We start from the raw sequence: 22,737 nt of genomic DNA, 5'->3' as shown, positions 1-22,737 counted from the left end.
CAGAGCCTAAAACTCTACTCATGGTGGAGAAAAAGTATATTTCCTCAATGAGCTTTGGAAAGGATAAAATGCAAAGACGTAGATAAGGCACTTGTCATAATATTGCTTGTCCCAACTTGAAGAGGCACAGGATGTTATGTGAAATAGACATCTCCTGGCCCCAACGTTATCTTCTTCCATAGCTCTTATCACCAACCACTACATCATGTACCTGATGGGGTTCAGAACATGCTACCCCAAAATACAGTACCATGCGTATTTTAAGCTGGAGGAATTGGAGAAACAGCAGGTGCAGGAAGAACTCCCTGCCCACCCCTGAAGCAGGTCACAGACTCTCAAGTGGGAGGGGCCCTCACTGGATGTGGGGGACAGAGCATCCTATCTCCAAGGACACAGGGAATCTGCAATGCCCAGGCCTTGCTGTCCTCTGGCTCGTGACACTTGCTCATGCTTTTTTTTAATCCCATCACATTTTTTCCAGGACTCTCCACACCTCATCGAACCCCTCAGGTTTAACTACTTCTTTAAGTCTTCATTTCCTTATGAAGAAATGTCTGCAATATACATAAAACATACATTAAGTCAGTTTGCATGCTTTTCTCTTCTTAATGTCTTTTGTTAAAGGGGCCCAAGCCAAGAACTCAGAATTTTTCCTTCTCTACATACCTTACACACACACACACACATATATATATACAAAAAATAAAAAATATATATGAAAAATAAAATATATATATATTTTTTTTTCAGGAGGGGAGCCTCCATCTCCCCATTAGGATATCAGCACTATGAGAGCCTGTTTTGTTTGCTGTTGTATCCCTGGGCCTCGTACAAGGCCTGGCACAGAGCAAGGGCTCAATGAATATTTGTGGAATGAATGATCATCGTGCGTGCATAAATGACACAGAGAAGCCATAGTCTGTGTTATTGGATCCTGGTGCTGGTCAAAGCAATGTCTGAATTCCCCCCGGCTATGCTCTTGTGCTCTAAAAAAATCATAAAACTGACAAATTATTTAATATGAGATGGAAGTGAACAAAAACCTGTGAAAGAAAATGGCTCTGATGGAGAAGTGGGAAGAAGTTATGTGGGTCAGGCTGAGGCCAGAGGATACAGAAGCTCTTCTCCCCTATTTCTGCTTGCTAGTCATGATCTCCAGGAATATCAACCATTTTGTCTCCTTGACACATCTACTGGAAATGTCACATAAAGATGAAAAAAACTAAATGGAAATTAAATAAAGCTTGCCGGCCATCAAAATCTTGCCAGAATCCCTCAAAGGTTATGTCCTTATTATGCTCCCCCAGAATAATTCCCTTATAGTCGTTTCAAAACTAAGAAACCAAAGCAATCAAGCATGCTTTGTGCATAGCCTAGAATGTATCAACGAGAATTATCACTCAGTTTCATCCAACTGAAGAATTAAGAACGGTTTCACTTAAAATTCCCAGCACTCTCCTTGGAAGAGAAGTCGTCACAGATTTCACTCAAGGGATCAGGCTTACCCAAGGGAAACCACCCCACTCTTCCTTTCCAGATTCCCAGGAAGGTGGACTGTTGTGTGATAACCCCTTCTAGACGAGGTCCTCCATCAGTCAACTGCCACCAAGCAGCTGGGGACCCTGGGGAAGGGCTTCCATCCCATCAAATGCCAGAGAATCCTTATCGAATTACATCTTAATGAATTCTGAGGAGTGTTACCCAGATTCACAGCCACCTCGATTCTAATACAAAAAATCTCCCTGGGTTTTAGGAAGTTCAATGTACTGAATAATACATTTCCTATCCCTCTGCCTACGTTCTTCTGCAGGCAAAACATTCATCAGAGCAGAAGGTTCCACGGCAGATATTTTGGCTGAAATAAATTCCCACCTTGGAGTCTGTCTATCACCGGGATGTGCGTGAAGCTTCTGGCTGGCGCACTGCCTGGGTCACATGTGGTGCCTTGGAGGTAGACTCCCCAGGATCTCTGGGCGAGACCGGAGATCCCACGGTTCTGTCAACCTCAGATTCTCAAAACATCCTCCTCCTCACATTCGAGGCTGTCTTGTTTGTCTTCCTCCTCTAAATTTGGGAGTCTTTTAGGGATAACAGCCAATATTTCCTCCAGAGCACTGTCATTATTATTATTATTATTATTAATTTATTTATTTTGGAGACAGAGTCTCAGAGTGCAGTGGTGTGATCTCAGCTCACGGCAACCACCGCCTCCTGGGTTCAAGTGATTCTCCTGTCTGAGCCTCCTGAGTAGCTGGGATTACAGGTACGTTCCACCAGGACTGGCTAATTTTTGGTATTTTTAGTAGAGACAGGGTTTCACCACGTTGGCCAGGCTGGTCTCGAGCTCCTGACCTTGTGATCCGCCTGCCTCGGCCTCCTAAAGTGCTGGGATTACAGGTGTGAGCCACTGTGCCCAGCCCGCTGTCATTATTTTAAAAAGTTCACCTCACTTTAAGACTCTGCCCTCCTCACTGTAACACTCTGCCCAAATCACACAATTTATGCTCCCTAGTCCTAGCTTTGACTCTGAGTTGGGCCATAAAGTAAAAAAAAAAACAATGTCCATTAACAGAATCTGAAAAATAAATGCTTCAGTTATTTATGGCAACACCCAATCACTGTTGTTCTCTTATTAATAACATCTCATACTGGCTAGCCTTTTATTTTAAAGAACATTTACAGCAATGCTCAGGGAAGCCAGCATCAATCAGAGGCAGGGAGAAGATGTTTGGGATAAAGGGGAAGGAGAAGCTACTCAATTAGACAGACATAAACACAGTGCGTATAATTTCTAGTACATCAGGATAGAGGATTACAACTTTATCTGGGGGATAGCGGTTTAGTTCAAGAAACATTTACTTAGCACTGACTTTAGGCCGGGGCTGAGGATACAAAGGTCAAAGTCAAGTTCCTACTTTTCAGCTGTGCTCCAGGCAAGACAATTTCAACAGCTAAGAGAAAGCCAAGGGATGATGATATTGATGATGATGGTGCCGTCACTGCAGCTGCCAAGCCCCGAGGGAGCACGTTGAGAGAGACTGAATGTGGCCTAGGTTGGGGCAGATGTCCAGGAAGAAAATGCCCTACTGGTATCAACCTTGGTGTCCAAAAGGTAGGTCTTCTCATGAACTCAATTTTATGAGGCCACTGGAGAAACCCGGAGACCCAGGGTTATCAAACCTTAGGACCACCTTCTAGAACAGGGATTGGTAAAGCACGGCCCTGGGGCCACACGGGGTTGTCTGCAAAAAAAAAAAGTTGTCTTGGAACACGACTGTGGCTATTTAATGACTTACTTCTGTGGCTGCTTTCATGCAACAAAGCAGCAATGAATAGTAGTGACAGAGATGGTATATGGCCTGCAAAGCTTCAAATATTTCCTATCAGACCGTTTAGAGAAAAGGTTTGCTGACCCCTCCCCTAAGCCACCTTTTTTTCTTCTCTAGTGGTTCTCACTATTTCATCTATTTGCCACACTCTCTGTTCCCCTGGGTTTCTGCGCCACCAAGCTCCCTACCACACTGTCACTGAATTTTATCACGAAAAAAGAAACATACCCTGTATTAAGAAGGGGTTTCACTAATAAGGGGGAACCAAAAAATAAGACAAGCGGCTATGGTTCTAGGGCTAAACCTACGAACACGGTGAAGTTTAAAGAACTAAACTTTAATGATCTGAATGCTAAACTGGCGATCTTTAAAGCAGAAAAGTTCCTGAGTTCCAACTTGGAAATCCCAACGTTCTCCCTTAGCCACAGTCCTGTTCCCCAGAAGCTCACCTTTGACATCATTAAAGCTCGTCTCTGAAAACCCTTCACTCAGGTCAATCAGGGTCCCCTCTGACTTGCAGCGAGGGAGGCCGCTGGAGTTGGCAGCTCGGATCCGCTGAGCCGCCATCTCGAAACTCGCTTCCCGGGTAAAGCTGCTAAGGCTTCATATTTCTTCCTCCAGTTATCCCAGCAGACGCTGAAGCTTCCGCCTCAAGCAAACATGCTGCGCGGCGGCATCCACTTGGCAATATGCCTTCTTCCTGAAAGTAGAGGAGGAAAAAAAAGTCCCCTGAGCAAGCGAAACATGGGTTCAATGGTAATTTTATGGGAAGTTGAATCCTCTTTCTTCCAGACTGTTCCAATGAGGATAGACCCATTTCATCCTTCCTGGCCCCACAGAGCAGAGCAGCACTTGCTCCTTGGCCTCTGTGCCCACTTTGTGCTTGTCTCATTGGCACCCTGGGCACACACAGCCCAGCAGTGTTTTCTGGCTATTTGCACCTGCTCTTCTTGGGAGCACAAGAGTGTTTGTGAAATGTGTTCCAGGCCAGCCCATTCATTACAGTCAAAGAGGAGGACAGAGTAGGACTGTATAGTCCACGCTGCTAGCTGCAGGGCTCGGAAAAGGAAAAATCGGCTTCTGCTTGTTCAGAGTGGTTGATTCCAGTGCAGGAGCAGTCATCATGGTGACTCGGCCCTGGGAAGCGGCCATCAATGGCACAGCCCAGCAGAGGCCCCAAGGGTGATGCTCCCTACCCATCCGCTGCTGAAATCCCCCCTGCACCCCAAATAAACAATTCTAAACACAACACAGAGCGGCCATAAGGTATTCTCAATGCAACGTATGCAGATGCAATGTATGCAGATGAAACCAGGGCATATTTACTGAACCACTGTAACTAAGCAGGAAAGATCTTTCCGTGGAAGAGACCCCAAGAATCACCCCTAAGGCCTCTGCTTTTTTTTCTGGACAGGCACACAGACAGGACAGAAGCATGTTACGGGTTCTGGATATGAATGAGGTAACTGGCTTTGAGCAGGCCCTTCACCGGGGCCCAGGAGAAGGGACAGGAAGAGCAGTGAGCCGATTTCAAAGCGGTGAATTTCATATGCTCTCCAAGAGAAACTGGCAGACACTGTCATAGCAGGCCACAGTACGTAGAGCTCTGAGCAAGCAAATCTCACCCCTACATAACCAGGCACATATACGATGGTCTGAGGTCCCTTGTTCCTCAATTGCTCTATCCAGAGACAGCTGAGAATGTAGCTTCTGACCCAGCGTGCCGCCTTTACCTTGCAGAGACCCAGAGGCCCTGACACCACCCTCTGCAGCAGCCGGGACAGAACCCTGACCATCCCCATTCTTCCCCCAGGCTCCAAGTGCAGTGAGCACGGCTTGGAGGGCCCCTGTGCAGTAAGCAGAGCCAGGCGTGTGTCCACATGCTGCTATAGGGGCAATCTTGTGTTCAGTATTTAACCCTGCCGAGTCTCAGCCACCGTCACCACTGCATCAGAAGCTGCAATTCCAGCTCCGAGTGACCGGCGGACAGTGGCTCAAGGGAGGCATTGTTTCCACGTCAAGGCCTCAGAAGGCTGCACTCTGCACCTGAACGCTGTCTGGACAGAAGGCATGTATTATGGACTGAACTATGTTTCCCTAAAGTCCTATGTTGAAGCTCTGTCCCCTAACGTGATGGCACTGGGAGATGGGGCAGTGGGGAGTAGTTAGAGTTACAAGAGGTCATGAAGGTGGGGTCCCCATGATCAGATCAGCACCTTTATTTGAGACACCAGAGAGCTTCCGTTCTCTCTCCCTCTACCACGTGAGGACACATGAAGCCAGGAAGAGGGCCTTCCCAGGAACAGAGTTGGCCGGCGCCTTGACTTTGGACTTCTGGGCCCTGGAACTGTGAGAGATGAATCTCCCGTGCTGGAGCCGCTGGGGCTGTGGTGCTTGAGCGCAGCCGGCAGCCGGAGAGGAAGGCACGGCGGCCACCTCTCTGGGGAGGGGCAGAGCTGCTCTGTTGGGGGCCCTTCCCTTAGAAAACACCCACCTGAGGCCAGCCTCGCCGTCTCTCCTACCCAGCATGGTAGGGAGGGGCGGAGTGGAGACCAGCACGCACACAGGCCAGTTACTCACAGGAAGGAATGAAGCTGTTCTCCCCAAACTGGGTGGTCACAGATGTTTCCATCTTTCCCTATGAAGTTACAATGGTCAGGTCTGCATGCTCATTCCCTATTCCCGGCCCCAGAGAACCGTGCGTTGGGGAGCCCACAGGCTCCCTGGATGCCCGGGACCCAGACTGCCTGGCTGGAAGTGACGGAGCTCAGGCCAGGAGGCAGCCTCCTTCCACCCCACACTCCACTCCTCTGCTGGGGTCTGGGACGCTGAGGCTCAACACTGACGGGACAACACCCTCGCCCCCTACCAGAAGCGGTGACCGAGTGGCTCTGTCTGCACAGCCTGCGTGCAGAGCTGGATGAAGGGGTCTTGCCGCCACTTGAGAGACCCCCCTACCACAGCCAGGTAGCCCGGCAGCCCCCAAATGCAAGGGCCACATGTGCAAGCCCCTGGGCTGCTTGGAGGCCACTGCGGAGACCTCAGTGACGGCCACCTCCAGAGCAGCCTGACTTCAACAGGCTGAGTGAGGAGTAAAAATCCTTCCCATACAAAAATGCGGGATCATTTACTGCAGAGAACTGATGCGGAGAGAAAATGAAGAGACCCATGAGTGGGTGAGGGGAGGAGCTTCAGGACAATCGCAAGCCCACAACCAGTACTTGCCATGCGGCCTTTCACGTGTGACGGTGACAGTTCCTGCCTGAGAGTCTCCATCTGACTGCACCCGAGGAGGAGGAAAAATCAGGGGGTGTCAGCTGTGAGGGCAACTGGAGCCCACCTGCCCATCCGGTGAGGGACTGGGGTGCCCCCACCCCCACCAGTCCAGAGCTACTCTGAGGACTGCACCGGATGAGACTCTGGGTCACCGTGGCCGAACGAAGGCTCCTGTTAATCACCAATGTGTGCCCTTCCCAATGGGGCCACGACTCTCCTGCAGAAGGGAAAGGGCTGCCTCGGCCACCATGGTCACCCCGCCCCCTCATGACTATAGCATTGCCTGGTTTCCCAGTCACACCAGGAAGAATTATTTCATGGAGGGTTAACAAAAAGTCCATCTGGGCACAAGAGGGAGGCATTCCCAAAAGCTGCCTGGCATGTCCTGGCTCTGCAAAGCTGTCAGCAGAGATGGGCGTCAGGCACCTGGGGCTCCACGCAGGCTGCTCAGGACATTGCCAGGCCCGGTGGGGCCGAGGGCAGTAATAGGAACGGGGTCTGGAGAGCACGACTGGTGACATAGTGAGGCCCAGAGAGCTCCCACACGAGGTGAGATGCTAGTGAGTGTTCAATGAGGAGGAGGCGGCGGCCCAGAGGCCTATGGAAGGCCTAACAGGTGGGCGCAGTGAAGACCTGGCTACACCAGTGTGGAGGGGCTAGAGGGATGGAGGGGCTATGGTGGGGCCCGCATCGAAGGCAGGAGGCCAGGTAAGCGGGCGGAATGCGGAGGTGAAGGTCAGTCTTGCCCAGGACACCCCGGAAAGCCACTGCAGCTTTCCGATTGAGAAAGAGAACTCTGGCTGTAGACAAGGGAAAAATGGAAGCAGCAATGTCGTTTTCTTTGAAAACTACTGACATACGGCCTCCAGCACCCTGGGGGCAGAAGAAAGAAGTCACAGAACTGTGCACGTGGTTTCTGGAGATGCAGCAGTGTTTGTGTTTATTATTGATGGAGGGGTATGGCCACTCCCCTGAACCAGTGATGAGACAAAAAGCTAAAGTGTTCGCGGTTCTAGAGAGAGATCTGCAGTCCTCTCCCCATAGAGGAAGCCATTCAAGGAAGACGTGTCAACAACTGTGGACTCTGCCACCCTTGCCCCTTTTCAGGCTGAGAGAAGCCAAGCAAGGAAGTCCCACTCCCAGGGCTCAGATGCCACCATGTTCCCACGGGCACCACTGAGCTCACTCACAGGCAGCCCTCACCTCCACGCAGCAGGTGGGAGACGTGTGTCCTGTGGTCCTCAATGCTCTGTAAATCCCCAGATTGACAGCTTCTTCCCCAGGGCCAGAGGGAGGCTTGACCCGTCCAGACATTCAGGGGTGAGTAACGGAGATGCCCACTGTCTGAACCCTCAGGGCCATTTTTACAGTACAGAAAGAGGGCAGCCAGCCCTGGTGTGGACTGAGTGTGGAGGGCTCCCTACTCCCAAAACCTTCCTGAGCAGGTGGAGTCAGACCGAGGGCTAAAAGGGAAGCTCTGCTCCTCCAGACACCACCGCATCTACAGAGAGCTAGCACGGGATGGAGAACGCGGCCAGCACCACAGGGCTGCCCTGTGTGCTCCTCGCTGGGATGTCAGCTCTGTTCTGTCTCCTACAGCAGAATCCTCTCCCCTCCCACCTCTCCTCCTCCTCCCAGCTCAGCCTGGTGTGGCCGCCCTCTCTGGTCACCTCCTGGCTGATAACCTCCCAATCTCCCCCGGATCACCCACTTCCCCCGATGGATCCTAACAGCATCTCTTATACCGAATAGATGTGGATGCTGACGGTTACGTGTCCTCCCCTTATAGCACAGGCTTAGCTCCAAGCTCCACCAGGCACCATCCCACTGCGTCCTCAAGGGCCCTAGGCAGCAGGTACCAGACTTGGCTGCACTTTGCAGATTCCATGAAAACGGGCTTGGAGAGATCACTAAAGCAACTTGCCCAGGGTAATGCAGCCAAGACGTGAGCCTGACAAAACACTCTCTGCTCCCAGCCTTGCTAACTATTTCTTCCCACGCCCAGGGTTGCCCAGGCCTTCGCTGCCAGTGGCTGCTGGGCCCCTGGAGCTCCTCAAGCTCCTCGCCATCCACCTCTGGTGAGCCCTTGATTTTCTCAAAGTCATGCTGCTGTCCTCCTCGAACACCTCTGGACAGTGCTCACTGCTTTTTCAAAGAAATCAGTCTGCTCTCCCCTGGCCTGGGATGCAAAGCCCCCCGCTCCTCAGTGTCCACCTGTACCTCCAGGGTTATGTATCGCCGATCGCAACCCTTCAATCAATCACCGGCCACATTCGCTGGAACTTGCTGTGTCTCCAGCCGGCCCAGCACTATCCACCTCTGTATTGTTCCTTCAACTGCTGCTCGGAGCAGCCAGGCCTCACCCAAGCTTCCAGGAAGCCCGTCTTCTCTCTCCCCATCTCTTAGTTCCACTGTTCCCCAGTCCTGCGAGGTCCTAGAGTGACTCACCAGTGCACGGCCTGCGGAGTGCGGGTAACCCAGAGCCTCAGATCCGCCTTACCCAGCCCGAGTGCCACGCCCGTGAACTGGTCCTTGCTTTAGTAGAAAAGTAGGGTTGTAAAGGGCACGTCGCTGTGACTGACTTTATCATGAGCTCCCAAAGGTTCATTATGCTATCTTTCCTAAAATTAGGTACTTGTATGAAAATGTGCACAATAAAACATTTTTAAAACTAGAAAATATTAGGAAACATGCATTACCTACCTTCCCAGGCACGTGCCATGAGAGAGAATGTGTGTTCATGGGTGTGGCTATCTCCCCTTGGCTAGAAAAACTGCTAAGGAGCCACCAACTCAAATGCCCAGGCAGCCTGAGCCCCCTCAAAGCACAGGTGGACATGGCTGCGTTCCCATTCTGTTAACAAGTGGCTTCTGAACCTCAGACTCAGACAACCCCCTGTCCACCAAGTGCTCCCTTCAGTACCTAAGGTGCAACTTGAATTTCCTGGATCCAAAGCCAACTCTGGAGCTTGCCCCAAACCCCTGCCCCTGGCCTCTTCCATTTCAGCCATGTAGGGCAGCTCCATCCACCCAGCCAAGAAGCCGAACATCCCTCCCCGTCCTCCCTGCCCCGTCCCTCTCTCATGCACTCCTGGTGGCTCCACCTGTAGAACACAACCTCTGGCTGACCTCTCCCCAGCACCTCCACGCCACCGTCATCTCCCAACGCAATTACAGTCATCAGCAGGCCTGCCTGCAGCCTGGAGTCCACCCCTCAATTAGCAGCTGGAACATTTTGAAAAGTCAGTCAGACACCCTCAGGACTCTGTTTGAAACCCTCCAAAGGCTCCTGGACTCTCATCAGCAGCTTCCAGTGCCCTAGAAGCCCAACATCATCAGCCCCTGTCCCATTTCCTGCTGTTCTCTGCCTCCCTCCACTTGACTCTTCTGCTCTCCATGAAGTTCCCCAGGTACTAAGCCCCTCCCACCACAGGGCCTTTGCACATGCAGTGCCCTCAGCCCAGAAGGCCCCGGCCTAGACACAAGATGCTCTCATCCCCTCATTTCATTCAGGTCTTTGCTCAAATGTCAATGCAACAGAAACAGCCCTTACCCCATCCTCTTTCTCTGCCCTTCTTTATCACCACTAGACACACCATGCATAGACTTGTCCCTAGCCCAATTTTTCCATGAGAATCTGAGTGTTCCCAGGACATAGGACCATCTGTTTGTCTTTCTCTGTTCCTGTCATGTGCATGGTTGCCTCTCAAACCCGAATCAATGAATGAATTCGGTTTCAATAAAGATGACTGTTTCAGAGTTACCTTGGTAGGTATCTCTGGGATAATCTTTAAAGGAGCCAAACGGCTGATGTGACAGGATTATACTCAGGAGACTGAATTTAGGAATTCTACTCTATTCCTGAAACCTAAGCCACACGTCCTCAAAACACCAACAGGTTCCCTTGGTGGGCACCTCGGGTCTACCTAGACTGCCCAACAAGCTTGGCCACCCTCTACTCAGTGGGTCCCAGTGGTCACTTCTCCAGGACAGCCTGCAGGTGCAGGGCCCACCCTGGGCAGGGCAGCTACCACTGGATCTCAAGACCCCCTAGAAGAGCAGGGCCCATCTCACCTCTTGTCTTCCCAGCCGGGGTCAGGTCTAGGAAGACAGGAAGGCGTATTTGAGCTCATAACTGATAAGTTTTTGCTTTTTCTGTGCAAAGGCTGATTCATCTAGAGACAAAAGAGGCTGCTCTTGGCTCCTCCCCAGGAACCAAGAGGGCAGCCTCTGAACAGACAGCATCACTGCATACAGAAGGAATCACTGACAGAATCCGGTGGCAAACCCAAGAACCCGCACACACCCCCTCTGCTACGGCTGCTGTCACGCCATGCGCAGACTCCAGATCACAGAATATTCTCCCTGTGGCCTCTGCCAATGATCTGCCCCAAGGAACAATTAGAGAACAAACGGATCCAGAAAAACCAACCAAACGAGAGCGTGTCTGGGGTGGAGAAGGTCTTACGGGAGCCTCAGGCTGAGCGCACGGACTGTTCATGTTCTCCTCTGTTCTCCCACGGCCACGAACCTGAACCCTGCAGAAGGAAAGCAGCCAGCCTGGAGGGAATCGAGGCATAAATACTGCCCTTGCTCCTCCCCTGCCAATTCCCTGCGTGCCTTGTTTAGGATGACTCATTCTCCATGTTTGATGATAATTTCTGGAGTATCATGTTGATTTCATCAGATTTCCTCCGGCTTAGAAAACAAAGAGCGTGAGTTTCCACCTGCTCTCTGTAATTTCTGTCACCAGCCTCTGTCAATGGAAACTCATCACATCTGCTCACCTCCCTCCCTGAGCAAGAGTGCGTTCCGGAGGACCCTGAAATCCACAGACGTTCCTCCCCAGCAGGTCGGTCCTCCTGTTACTGACGGCCTAACACCCAGCACCCCGCGCTTTGGACCCCATCGCTATAGCGGAAAAGCCTTCGGGGTCTGGGGGCCTGGGGGCCTGGGGTGGGTGAGAGGGACACCTGGCTTTCAGAGTCACTTGATGGGACCACAAGGAGACTATGGGTTTAACACCCCAGCTCCCTCTCTCACTCCAAAAGCAAAATCATGAAAATCTGCCTCCTACTCCTGACCCGACTGGTCTGGGCAACAGCCCAAGTGGAGTCAACACGTGACTGGTGTCCCTGCCAGGAGGTTTCTGGGCGTGGCTTGGCAGGGAATGCAAGGCTCCGACTCAGGGCGAGGACCAGCCCAGCTGCAGTGAAATCCAAATCTTTCCCGCCACCTTGGCAGATGCCCCTCCCTGTTACAGAAGCCTGATCAGCAAAACCTTTCCTAATGCACCCGGAGCACGGTCTATGGTCATACCACCCTGAACGCGCCTGATCTCGCCTAACGCACCCAGGGCACAGGAGGAACACGCTGCCCGGGGCTCAGGCGGGCTGCCTCTTATTGAGGGAGAAAACAGCACGGCCCATTGGAAGGCACGGGCAGCCACCGACAGGCACACCGGCAGATCAGACTCACTCACAGTGCCCCTCTGGGGTGCATTTCCCTAAACAACTGAGTTCAGTTCAGGAGGTGGCAGCGGTTATTTAGAGCCAAGGCCACGCCACAGAGTGAACGAATGAGGAATGAGGACAGGACCACGCGTTCCAGTCGGAGTTTGAGAAAGGTGGGCATCTCCCGGGTGCCACATCTACCTGGGACCACGCACAGAGGTCACCTTAGTGAACATCTACTGAGTGCCGGGCTCTAGCAACGAGGCTCTGTGCTCAAAACTAGGGATAGAAATAAATGGAAGAGAGTTGGTTTTGAAGGAACCCATATTGGAGACACACCAACAAAATGGAAGACCTGGAGGGGAAGGAGCGCTAAGCTTCTCCGTGCCAGACACCAGGTTATAACTTGCACACATTCAAGGCTTCACTGTGGGTGCAAAGCTGGTGACTCAGAGATGCATGGAAGACAAGGGCCACGAGTTGCCACTAGGAGCTCCTCGCTTGCTCAGTTTTCACTGTAAAAAGTAAGATGGCTAGCGTGGCTGGAGTCAGGACTCCAGATGTTTTCACCGGCCAGACTAAGAACATCTGAGGCTGGGGATCGCCCAGACAGGCCAGGAAGGGGAGGGGAGGGCATGCGAATCCCTCTCCAAGGCCTGAGTTTCTCACCTGGCCTCCTCCCTTTCCTGCCTCCCCTCTCCCCTGTTTCTTCCCTTCCTGGTCCCCTCCCTCTCCGCCTCCCCTCGACGTGATGCCGGGCTGTGGGGTTGTTCTCAGCACACGGCACAGATCTCCTTGTGTTCAAAGCAACCATGACAGACTCTTCAGAGGCCCCCACAGTCTGTGGGAGACAGTCTAAGCTTTCCAGATTCTTCACACCTTCCTCCGTACATCCCATGGACTCACCAAACACAGCTACTGTTTCTTCCAAAACATCTCCAGACCTCGTGCGTTTCTCCCCACCCACTTTCTTGAAGACCCAACAGGGTTCCCTATTTCTACAACATCAAAACCTACCAGCTGGAGAATGACCCCCCCGAAACAGTGCCTTTGCCTTTGCAAATGGAAGTCCACCTCTTTTCCTAGCTCTCCTGGACACATCGTCATCGTCTCTAGGCATTTACTGCTTTTATCCCGAGCGTCACACCGTTCATCATGCTTGTTATTTTTTCTTAGTTCCCTAACTATACTCGTTTCCTTGAAAGCTGGTGACTTGGCTGCTCTGTCTTTATAATTTTCCAGCACTGAGCGCAGTGCCTAGCCCAAGCTTGGATTGTCTCCCACAGACTGTGGGGGCCCCCGAAGCTCGGTGCTTGGTGCCATCTGTGGCACGGATGACTGTTGGCGCTCAGACATTAATTCAGCATCACATGCATTCAGGACCAGTAAATACACAAGGGAAAGCAGGACCCGGACCTTCCCTCTACTGCTTATCATTAAGCTGGAAAGATACACAAGTGAAACCAACACCACAGGAGAGGGGTGGGGGTCCCCGCCATGTCTTCTGGGCGTGGATGGGACTGGAAGTCTGCAGACACCCTCCCTGGCGTGCTCCTAGGTCAAAGTTCTTCACCTACATCCCTCACCTTCCCCGCCCTCACCCTGCCGCTGAGAATCATGAAGAGCTCAGACACACCAGTGTGTACCTGTCAAGTGCTCATCAAGCCTGGGGTTTAGGTGGACATTCGTTACAATGGGCTTCTGTCAGTCCCCTTGAATCACATGGGAAGGCTGGCCTGCCCGTGTCAGACGACTGACAGCAGACAGGCTGTGAAGTAGGACCTTGTGATCAGCCCAGACCAGAAATACTTCCAAGCTCGGGTCCCCAGCCAGTGACCAGAAAGAAAAAGTGCAACTGTCTCTGAAGACGTTTTAAGAGCAGCAAGCAGAGAGTCCCATTCATTTGACTGGGGCTGGCCAGAGGGCTGAATTCAGTCAGACTCCCGGCTCCCACCTGCCACTTAAGACTGCAAAGCATCGGCACTGGAAGGATTTGTGCCCTCCAAACACTAGCCACTGACTTACCATCTTCTTTTTAAAAAAATCAAATGTTATTAATACTTCTTTATCAATCAACCCACTTTTTACAACTTGGTCATTTTAAAGGAAGCTTTCTATCGTACTCTAAAGAGACTTGATAGATCTTTCCTAGTGCACATTAACTTAAAGGAATGTTTTAAAGTGCATCTTAGGTGCCATTCCGAAAACTGCAGAGCTAGCCAGCCCTACACATCTTATAGATGAGAAAACTGAGGCTTCCCTTTTATTGAAAGGAGCTTTCCCTGATTAAAACGCTGGATCTGAACAGGCTGGAGAGGGGAAGGTGGCTTCTAGGGTTTAATACTGTTCCTGATTCTACTAACAGTTCTCATTAGTGACATACACATGCCATGTCTGAGGCTCAAGGAATTTCATACGGTGAGGACGTGAGTGGAGTCCTGAAGCCAAAGCAGCCATGCGGATGCCACAGTCATTGCAAAAAGCCACAAGCAGAAAGCAAAACCCACTCAATCGATCTGCTGAAAAACGCCAACACGCCCAGGATGCCTGACCTGTGTGGAAGGGCCCTCAGGGTGTCACTTAGGAGAGATGACTTTGCAAGGTGTCACTCCTTAGTTTATTGTTTTAGCCTCTGCCTCTCAGCCAGACCTTCAGCCACAAAGAAAGGGAGCAACTGCAATTTTATCCACCAATTTATCAAGAATCTGGCCTCTAAGCAATTAGTACAATTTGTGAATGAATGAATTTCCCCACTGAAGAGCTCACATGTCCATGAATTACTAATTGAGATATCTAGAGCAAAAAAGCAATGAAAACTCCATCCTTGACCAATATTTATTAAGAAAATGAGAGGGGACAGAATTCCTGTCCCTCCTCCCCTCCCACTGTCCCTCAATATACCTGTCTTTAGGAAATCAAAGATGTAGATAAAGTGTTTAGTGATATGGAAATGGGAACAACCTAGTTCCTCACACAGAGATTGAAGGCACCGTATCTCCATAAACAGCCATGCAGCCATTACAATTCTTCTTAGGCTATTTAACAGAATGGAAAATCCATACAACATGATATTTAAACAATTAAATCCACAGATTGTATAATAAAATCTTCTTCTACTTTGTTTTCAAAAAAATAGCTTTTATAGAAAAAGAAGAGTAAATTTCACACTCAATGCTGACATTATCTCTAGGTAGCAAGCATATGGAGAGCTCTTTTCCTCTTCAAAATTTTCTTAATTTTCCTAAGATTCTTCTATAATCAAAAATGCTTTTTATAAGATGAATTTCCATTCTTTTTTTTTCCCCCGCCCCTGAGATGGAGTCACTCTGTCACCCAGGCTGGAGTGCAGTGGTGCGATCTCGGCTCACTGCACCCTCCACCACCCAGGTTCGGGCAATTCTCCTGCCTCAGCCTCCCAAGTAGCTGGGATTACAGGCACCCGCCACCAGTTAATTTTTTGTATTTTTAGTAGAGACAGGGTTTCACCATGTTGGCCAGACTGGTCTTAACTCCTGACTGCAGGTGATCCACCTGCCTCAGCCTCTGAAAGTGCTGAGAGTACAGGTGTGAGCCACCACACCCAGCCTGAATTCCCATTCTTATTCTGAAACATGAGGCCTGATTCCAGCAGGTCTTTGCAACTTTGTAAGGCCATGCTACGAGCAAGTGAAAAGGATGCCAGCCGAGCTGATCCTGGATGTTCTCAGATACTTACTTGACTGAGCACCTCTAATCGTGTACTAATCCCGGTGGATCTAACTCCAGGATTCCCAATTCCAGCTCTATGATCTGGGGAAAGTCATTTTGCCATTACATGAAAATAAAAGGTACACCTATTTCTCTTGGCCTTATTACTCCACTAAGTAGGAGATATGGGCTACTGGCTAGAAAGATGTGAGGAGGGACAAGGTCAAGGAGTGGGGCTCAGCCAGACTCATCAGGCCCCAACTGCAGCTCTGCAGAGGGAGCACCACCCTGGCCCCGCTCCTCCCAGCAAGACTGCCACATTTTTGCTACTGTAAGTGGCACAGCAGTGATCATCTTTATATCCAATCATACTCAGCATTTTGGGTTATTTTCTTAGGACTGCTTTCAAGTACAGCATGAAGGGTTGCCAAAAGCAGTCCTGGAAGACTGTGGCAATCCATCCTCTCCACAGCAGTGAGTGTCCAGTTCTCACCCTTAACCAGCAGGTCAAGAAAAGCCTTGCTCATCTGACAACAAGGGGATGGGCCGTCAACGTTTCGATTCACCCACTTTCAACATCTCAATCCACCCTCCTTTGAATATTAGTCAGAAATAGTTCAAGTATCAGCTACCTCTTTTTTTTTTTTTTTTTTTTTTTTTTTGGAGACAGAGTCTTGCTCTGTCGCTCAGGCCGGAATGCAGTGGCACGATCTCGGCTCACTGCAGCCTCCACCTCCCGAGTAGCTGGGACCACAGGTGTGTGCCACCACACCTGGCTAATTTTTGTATTTTATTAGAGATGGGTTTTCAGCATGTTGTCCAGGCTGGTCTCAAACCCCTGACCTCAAGTGATCTGCCCGCCTCGGCCTCCCGAAGTGCTGGGATCACAAGCGTGAGCCACCGTAACCGGCCAAGTAGCAACTACTTCTTAGTCCTACCTGGTGGATTATCATTTTGCACCCTCTGCTCAATTACATCCTAAAATCTCAGCAGGTCAGCTGCAAATATCTCCTCCGCTCTGTGCTCGCTTGCACTAATCCATTTGGTAACTTGATAAAGTCTCAATTATGTAATCGTATCAATCTTTCCTTTGTCATTTCTCCTTGATGCACAGAAAGGCCTCCCTTGATGACAAATTCAATAAACATTCACATCTATTTTCCTTTACTTAAAAAAAAAGGTTTGTGGACTGAGATTAATGTACAAAGAATTTATTTTGCTTTTCGGGGAGGGATGTTACAAAATTAACTAGCAAACAGATGAGCAATTACTCCTGCATGAATTCCTGAACAATCTGTCCCCTTCTGACTCATGTGATGTCATCTTAATGCACTTTTAAATGTGTACAGACACTAGGGTCTGAACCGGGCTGTTCTGTGTCATTAGTTTGCCTATATTTATCACAATATCAACCTTTATTTAACCATGATAGTTCTGCTGTGTTGGGCTACATGGAAGGTCTAGTTTCTATGCACTATTCTGTTTCAAAGTCCTATCAGTTATTTTTACCTTTTTTTTCTTCCAAATAAACTTTATTATTATCATTTTTTTTGGAGACAAAGTCTCAACTCTTTCACCCAGGCTAGAGCACAGTGGCATGATCTTGGCTCAATGCAACCTCTGCCTCCCAAGTTCAAGGGATTCTCCTGCCTCAGCCTCCTGAGTAACTGGGATTACAGGCATGTGCCACCATGCCTGACTTTTTTTTTTTTTTAGTAAAGACAGGGTTTCACCATGCTGGCCAGGCTGGTCACCGGTCAGGCTTGAACTCCTGACCTCAAGGGATCCAACACACCTCAGCCTCCCAAAATGCTGGGATTACAGGAGTGAGCCACTATACCCAGCTCTCTTCCAAATAAACTTTAGAATAATTTAATAAAATGTCTCCCATCATCTAATTTCTGCAAAAACGTATTCCCACTGGCATTTCCTGGGTACTGCCCTACAAGAAGTGACAGCTTTATACTCTTCCATCTTTTCTCCCACAAATGTCGCTGGGTCCGCATTGATTTAGATATGAGTCCCAGAGCAGCGTAGGGCAGGGATTGCCAAACTTTTCCTGTAAAGGGACAGAGAGGAAATGAAGCTTTGGGTGGCCATATATTCTCTGTCACAAAGACTCAGCTCTGCCCTTGTGATCCAAAAGCAGCCATAGATGATACAAATTCATGAGGAGGAACACGTTCCAACAAAAATGTATTTATAAAAAACAGGAGGCAGATACAGTTTGCCTCTCCCCGGTGTCAAGAGTATGAGGGTGGGACACTCTGCCTGGAGTCTGGCTGATGGACTTGGGGCCTTGGCACTGCCAATCACCAGCTGGGAGGCTTAGGGCAAAAATCACTTGACCTTGAAAGGCGTCCTTAACTGCAAAATGGAAACAATGAAAACGCAATGAGATAATAGGTACACAAAAAGCACTGCTTCTAGGGTTGATATTAACTAAAAGCATAACAATAACTGTCGGGTAACACCAGCACTACCACCAACACCAGCTGTAGTAGTAACAGTAGGAGTCAGAAGAGGACTCAAAGTATTTTCTTTGCAGAAAATCTTTTTAATACATTACGATATTTTAAATTTGGGTTTGGATGTTGTCATCACCGTGAATGCCGTCTCTTTTTCCTGATTATATTTTCAGGAGATTATTGCTAGAAAACCGAAGTCACTTATTTTTTCTTTTCTTTTTTTTCAGACAGGGTCTCACTCTGTGGCCCAGGCTGGAGTGCAGTGGTACAATTTCGGCTCACTGCAACCTCTGCCTCCCGGGTTCAAGCAATTCTCCTGCCTCCGTCTCCTGAGTAGCTGGGATTACAGGCATGCACGACCACACCTGGCTAATTTTTGTATTTATTGGCAGAGACAGGGTTTCGCCATGCTGTCCAGGCTGGTCTTGAACTCCTGACCACAGGTGATCTGCTGCCTTGGCCTCCCAAAGTGCCGGGATTACAGGCATGAGTTACTGAATTTGCTCAAGAAGTCACTTATTTCTATATCTAGGCATTTTCAATTCAGCAACTAAAATCTTGTTTTAAAGACACCCATTCCTATAAACCTGCTTCAAGGCAAGCCAGAGTCTGCCCAGCTCAGTGGCGTCTGTCTCACTGCCTTTCCCGTTCTATCTCTTACGTCGCAAAGAAGAATCTTCCTAGATTTGGTGACTCTCCCTCGGGGGGGCCACGAGCTCCAGCTTGAGTTTCTTTCTCATAATCTGGTCAATAATCAATTAAAATGTCATTTACAACAACATTTCCATATAGAACATGTAACTTGCTTTTCTTTCTCTCTTTTAAAGATTCTTTTTTTTTTTTTTTTTTTAAGAATTTCAGAGTATAGTCCGGGAACTCTGGCCTCAGATCTCTCATCTGGAAAAGGAGGAGCGGAATGGACCTCCTTCTAGATTGAGAAGGTAGCAGCAGCAGAAACAGTGGTGACAACAGAACTCACCCTTCCCTGGCCAGGTGCGGGGGCTCACACCTGTAATGCCAGCACTTCAGGAGGCTGAGACGGGCAGATCGCCTGAGGTCAGGAGTTTGAGACCAGCCTGACCAACATGGTGAAACCCCATCTCCACTAAAAATACAAAATTAGCCAGGTGTGGCGGTGCATGCCTGTAATCCCAGCTACTCGGGAGGCTGAGGCAGGAGAATTGCTTGAACCTAGGAGGCGGAGGTGGCAGTGAACTGAGATCGCACCATTGCACTCCAGCCTGGGCAACGAGATCGAAACTCCATCTCAAAAGAAAAAAAACAAAATCACCCTTCCCGCTGTCAAGCCCATCATCCTCACACAAGAGGCTTTCCCTGCATCTCTCCCCTTTTTCTGCCCCCAATCCAGCCCACTATGTCCAGTCAGTGTGATCGTCACTGAACTCCAGTCTGACCTCCTCTCTCTATTACCTGCTCCTGGCCATGTGCTCCATCACTCACCTGGATGCCCTGCAGCGCCCTCCCGCCTGGGCTCCCTGGTTCTACTCCCTCCACCCACCCACCAACGAAACCATTCTCCTTAGGGCACCCAGGGCTCTTTCAACAAATTAAGTCTCTCCAGGGGCATCTCGCTGCATTCAGAACAAAATTTCACCTCTTGACTAGGCCCTGAGGCCCTGCCTGTCCTTGTCTCCTCCCTGGTGCACAATGGAACTGTTCCTGCCCCAGGACCCTTGCACTGGCTGTTCCCTCTGGCAGGCAAGCCCTGCTCCAGAACATCACCTGGCTGAGAACTTTTGCCACCCAGATCTCAGGCCAATGCCATTGTGCCAGAAAGGCGGATCTGACCACTCACCAGTGCAGCCTTGCTCAGCGGGTTTTGCTGTTTTCTGGAGGGCACATGACTTACCTCAATCAACTCTGTCTTCAGGTCTTGTCTATTTCCTGGCTCCCTCTGGAAGGTAAGCTCCATGAACAAACTCCCTGTTCCCAGATGTGCCCGGATTCCCAGAACAGCGCTAGATATGACTTAGTCACTCAGGAAAATGAGTTAAAAAAAAAAAAAAACAACTGAAACCCAAAGACAGCATCACACACCAAAGGGGCCCCTCAGAGCACCCCAGTCCTGCCTCCCTTTCTCCCAGAAGCACTTCACTGTGGAAACAATAGTCATAATAATACGTATCTTTTTTGATCAAAAATTTCAGGAACTTTTGCTTGCAAAGATCATGGAAGGGTGGAAGAATGATTTACCTATTCAATAAAGCCTCCCCGAAGGCAAGCTGATGCCAGAATCATGCTAGATGCTTTGGTAACTAATGTTGGTGTTTAAGAGGGAAGTGGCAGCTTTTCCTGCTCACCTGCCCAGAGGCCTGAACCTGGCTATTGCACACTGGCCTGGGAGAGACAGCCTGTACCTGTTCCCCACGAGACTAAAATAGGCACAGGCACTGCTGTTTTGTTTCATTTATTGCTCTACCTGCCCCCTGCCCAATCCCCTGGTTTTTGGAACTGCACCTCACTCCGAGCAAGCATCCAGACTCTACAGAATGAACTCAGGGCCATGGTCTGAAATGAGTTCAGACCGGAAACAATCACCTCATCCAGCTTCCTCCCTCCTGCAGTCTCCCTGCCCCGCACCAAGGGTTTGGCTACACCATAAGCCACTTAGACCCTTGAACACAGGTAATCCAAGACCCTGTAAGCTCTCGTCTGCCCCCACTCTCCCTGGGCCATGGAGATCTGCCAGGTCCCCGGAATTAGGGCCTGTGTCTCACTTCCGCACAGAATGTTTATGTAGGTGGTGTTGATAGGACCCAAGATACGAGGTACCCACAGTGCTTTCTGCTCCAGTGGACCCACCAAGAGTCCTGCTGTGTTTTAGAAAGAACCAAAAAAACTGGTTGAATATCAACCATTTGATGTGGTTCAACCTAAAACCAACATTCTAAAATAATTCATTACAGATTTAATGTGGCACTGCCTCTAATTTCCTGAAAGGGATTTTAACACTGATAACACTCCACCCATATGAAAAGGCAAGGGAGGGGGCCTGACACATGGCACCCAGGGAATGACTCTGGGCCCCTGGAGGGCAGGGGAGATAAGCACGTGTGCAGAAATATCAATGCCCACCCGTGTTGATAAAGCTACTTATGCCCAGCCATTCATTCTGAGAAGCCAGACACAAAAGCTCGAGATAACCCCACAGACAAGGGTGAAACTGATTAATTAAAGTCTGATCTATGGATGACAGAATGCCAAGCAGCCATTAATATGGCTTAGGACTGGATTTTTTTTTTTTTTTTTTTTTTTTGAGACTGAGTCTCACTCTGTCGCTCAGGCTGGAATGTAGTGGCACAATCTCAGCTCACTGCAACCTCCGCCTCTCGGGTTCAAGCAATTCTCTGGCTCAGCCTCCCAAGTAGCTGGGATTACAGGCACCTGCCACCACACTTGGCTAATTTTTGTATTTGTAGTAGAGATAGGTTTCACCATCTTGGCCAGGCTGGTCTTAAACTCCAGACCTCGTTATCCACCTGCCTTGGCCTCCCAAAGTGCTGGATCTCGCCCAGCCAGGAGAGCATTTTAAAACATGTGAAATGTGAATATATTAAGTCTTAGAGTATTTTACCAAACAATATTACAGCATGGTCTCAATTTTCTTTGGGTACATGAGAAAGCTACAAAAAAAGAAAAAAAAAAGGAAAAAAGAAAAGAAAGCAAACAGAAACTCACTGCAGGAATTGAGATCTGGATGATTTACGCTGTTGCTTATAATTTTTTTCTGTGTTCCCTGTATCTTCTGAAGTCAACGTGGTTCGTTCTTGGGGGAAGTGTGAGGTGGCATCCCCATCTCCCATAGACAGAAACCCGCATCTCTGCATCAGCTTGGAAGGGACGGACGGATGGATGGATGGACAGACAGACAGGACGGATGAAAAGATGAGTTGTGGTGGCTCATACTTGTAATTCCAGCACTTTGGGAGGCAGAGGTGGGTGGATCATGAGGTCAGGAGATTGAGACCATCCTGGCCAACATGGTGAAACCCCGTCTCTACTACAAATACAAAAAAATTAGCTGGGCGTGGTGGCAAGAGCTCAAAGTCTGTGAAAGTTTCTTTGACACACTTATTTTTACTCAGCCTTGCTGCTTCCCAAATGTTCCAGTGTGGTCTGGAATGCAAAGAATTACACCAGATTGGGTTAACAGGTGCTTCATTACATTGGGTAGTATGATTTCTTTATTAACTACTGCTCAGTTACTAAATTTTCCCTCCATTGATAGCTGTGGAAACTATGGGCTGCGCTTAGTGAAGGGTTAGCAATATTCACTGTACCTTATTTGCATTTGTTTGAGCCATTTAAGGCCCAAACAAGGGGTTAAAGGATAACACAGAAATGCTTGTGAACAAGCGCCTTTTGGCTAAAACCTAAATGCCACCAGGCCCTGGAGAGGATGATACTGAGAAGTCACTGTGCTCCCATTGTTTTAATACCCTCTGTCCCTTCTAAAGATGCTGAAGTCCTCATCCGCAATAGCTGTAAATGTGACTGTCTTTGG

The 22,737-nt window shown here is 49.4% G+C and overlaps 1 protein-coding gene across 21 annotated transcripts in view; it reads right to left on the bottom strand.

Moving 5' to 3' along the window:
* Nucleotides 1-22,737, bottom strand: part of SH3BP4 (SH3 domain binding protein 4) — a 104,148-nt gene that overhangs the window by 16,991 nt on the left and 64,420 nt on the right. For 17 of the 21 annotated variants that reach the window (XM_077956084.1, XM_077956075.1, XM_077956085.1 and 14 more), the window contains 1 exon segment: nt 3,779-4,029. In XM_077956084.1, the coding sequence (XP_077812210.1) occupies nt 3,779-3,896 (118 nt within the window). In that variant the 5' untranslated portion in view covers nt 3,897-4,029. 21 annotated transcript variants of the gene reach the window in all.

This window comes from Macaca mulatta, chromosome 12 (assembly GCF_049350105.2).
Source record: "Macaca mulatta isolate MMU2019108-1 chromosome 12, T2T-MMU8v2.0, whole genome shotgun sequence".
Classification (NCBI taxonomy): Eukaryota; Metazoa; Chordata; class Mammalia; order Primates; family Cercopithecidae; genus Macaca; species Macaca mulatta.
This window is presented reverse-complemented; position numbering and strand designations above follow the sequence as displayed.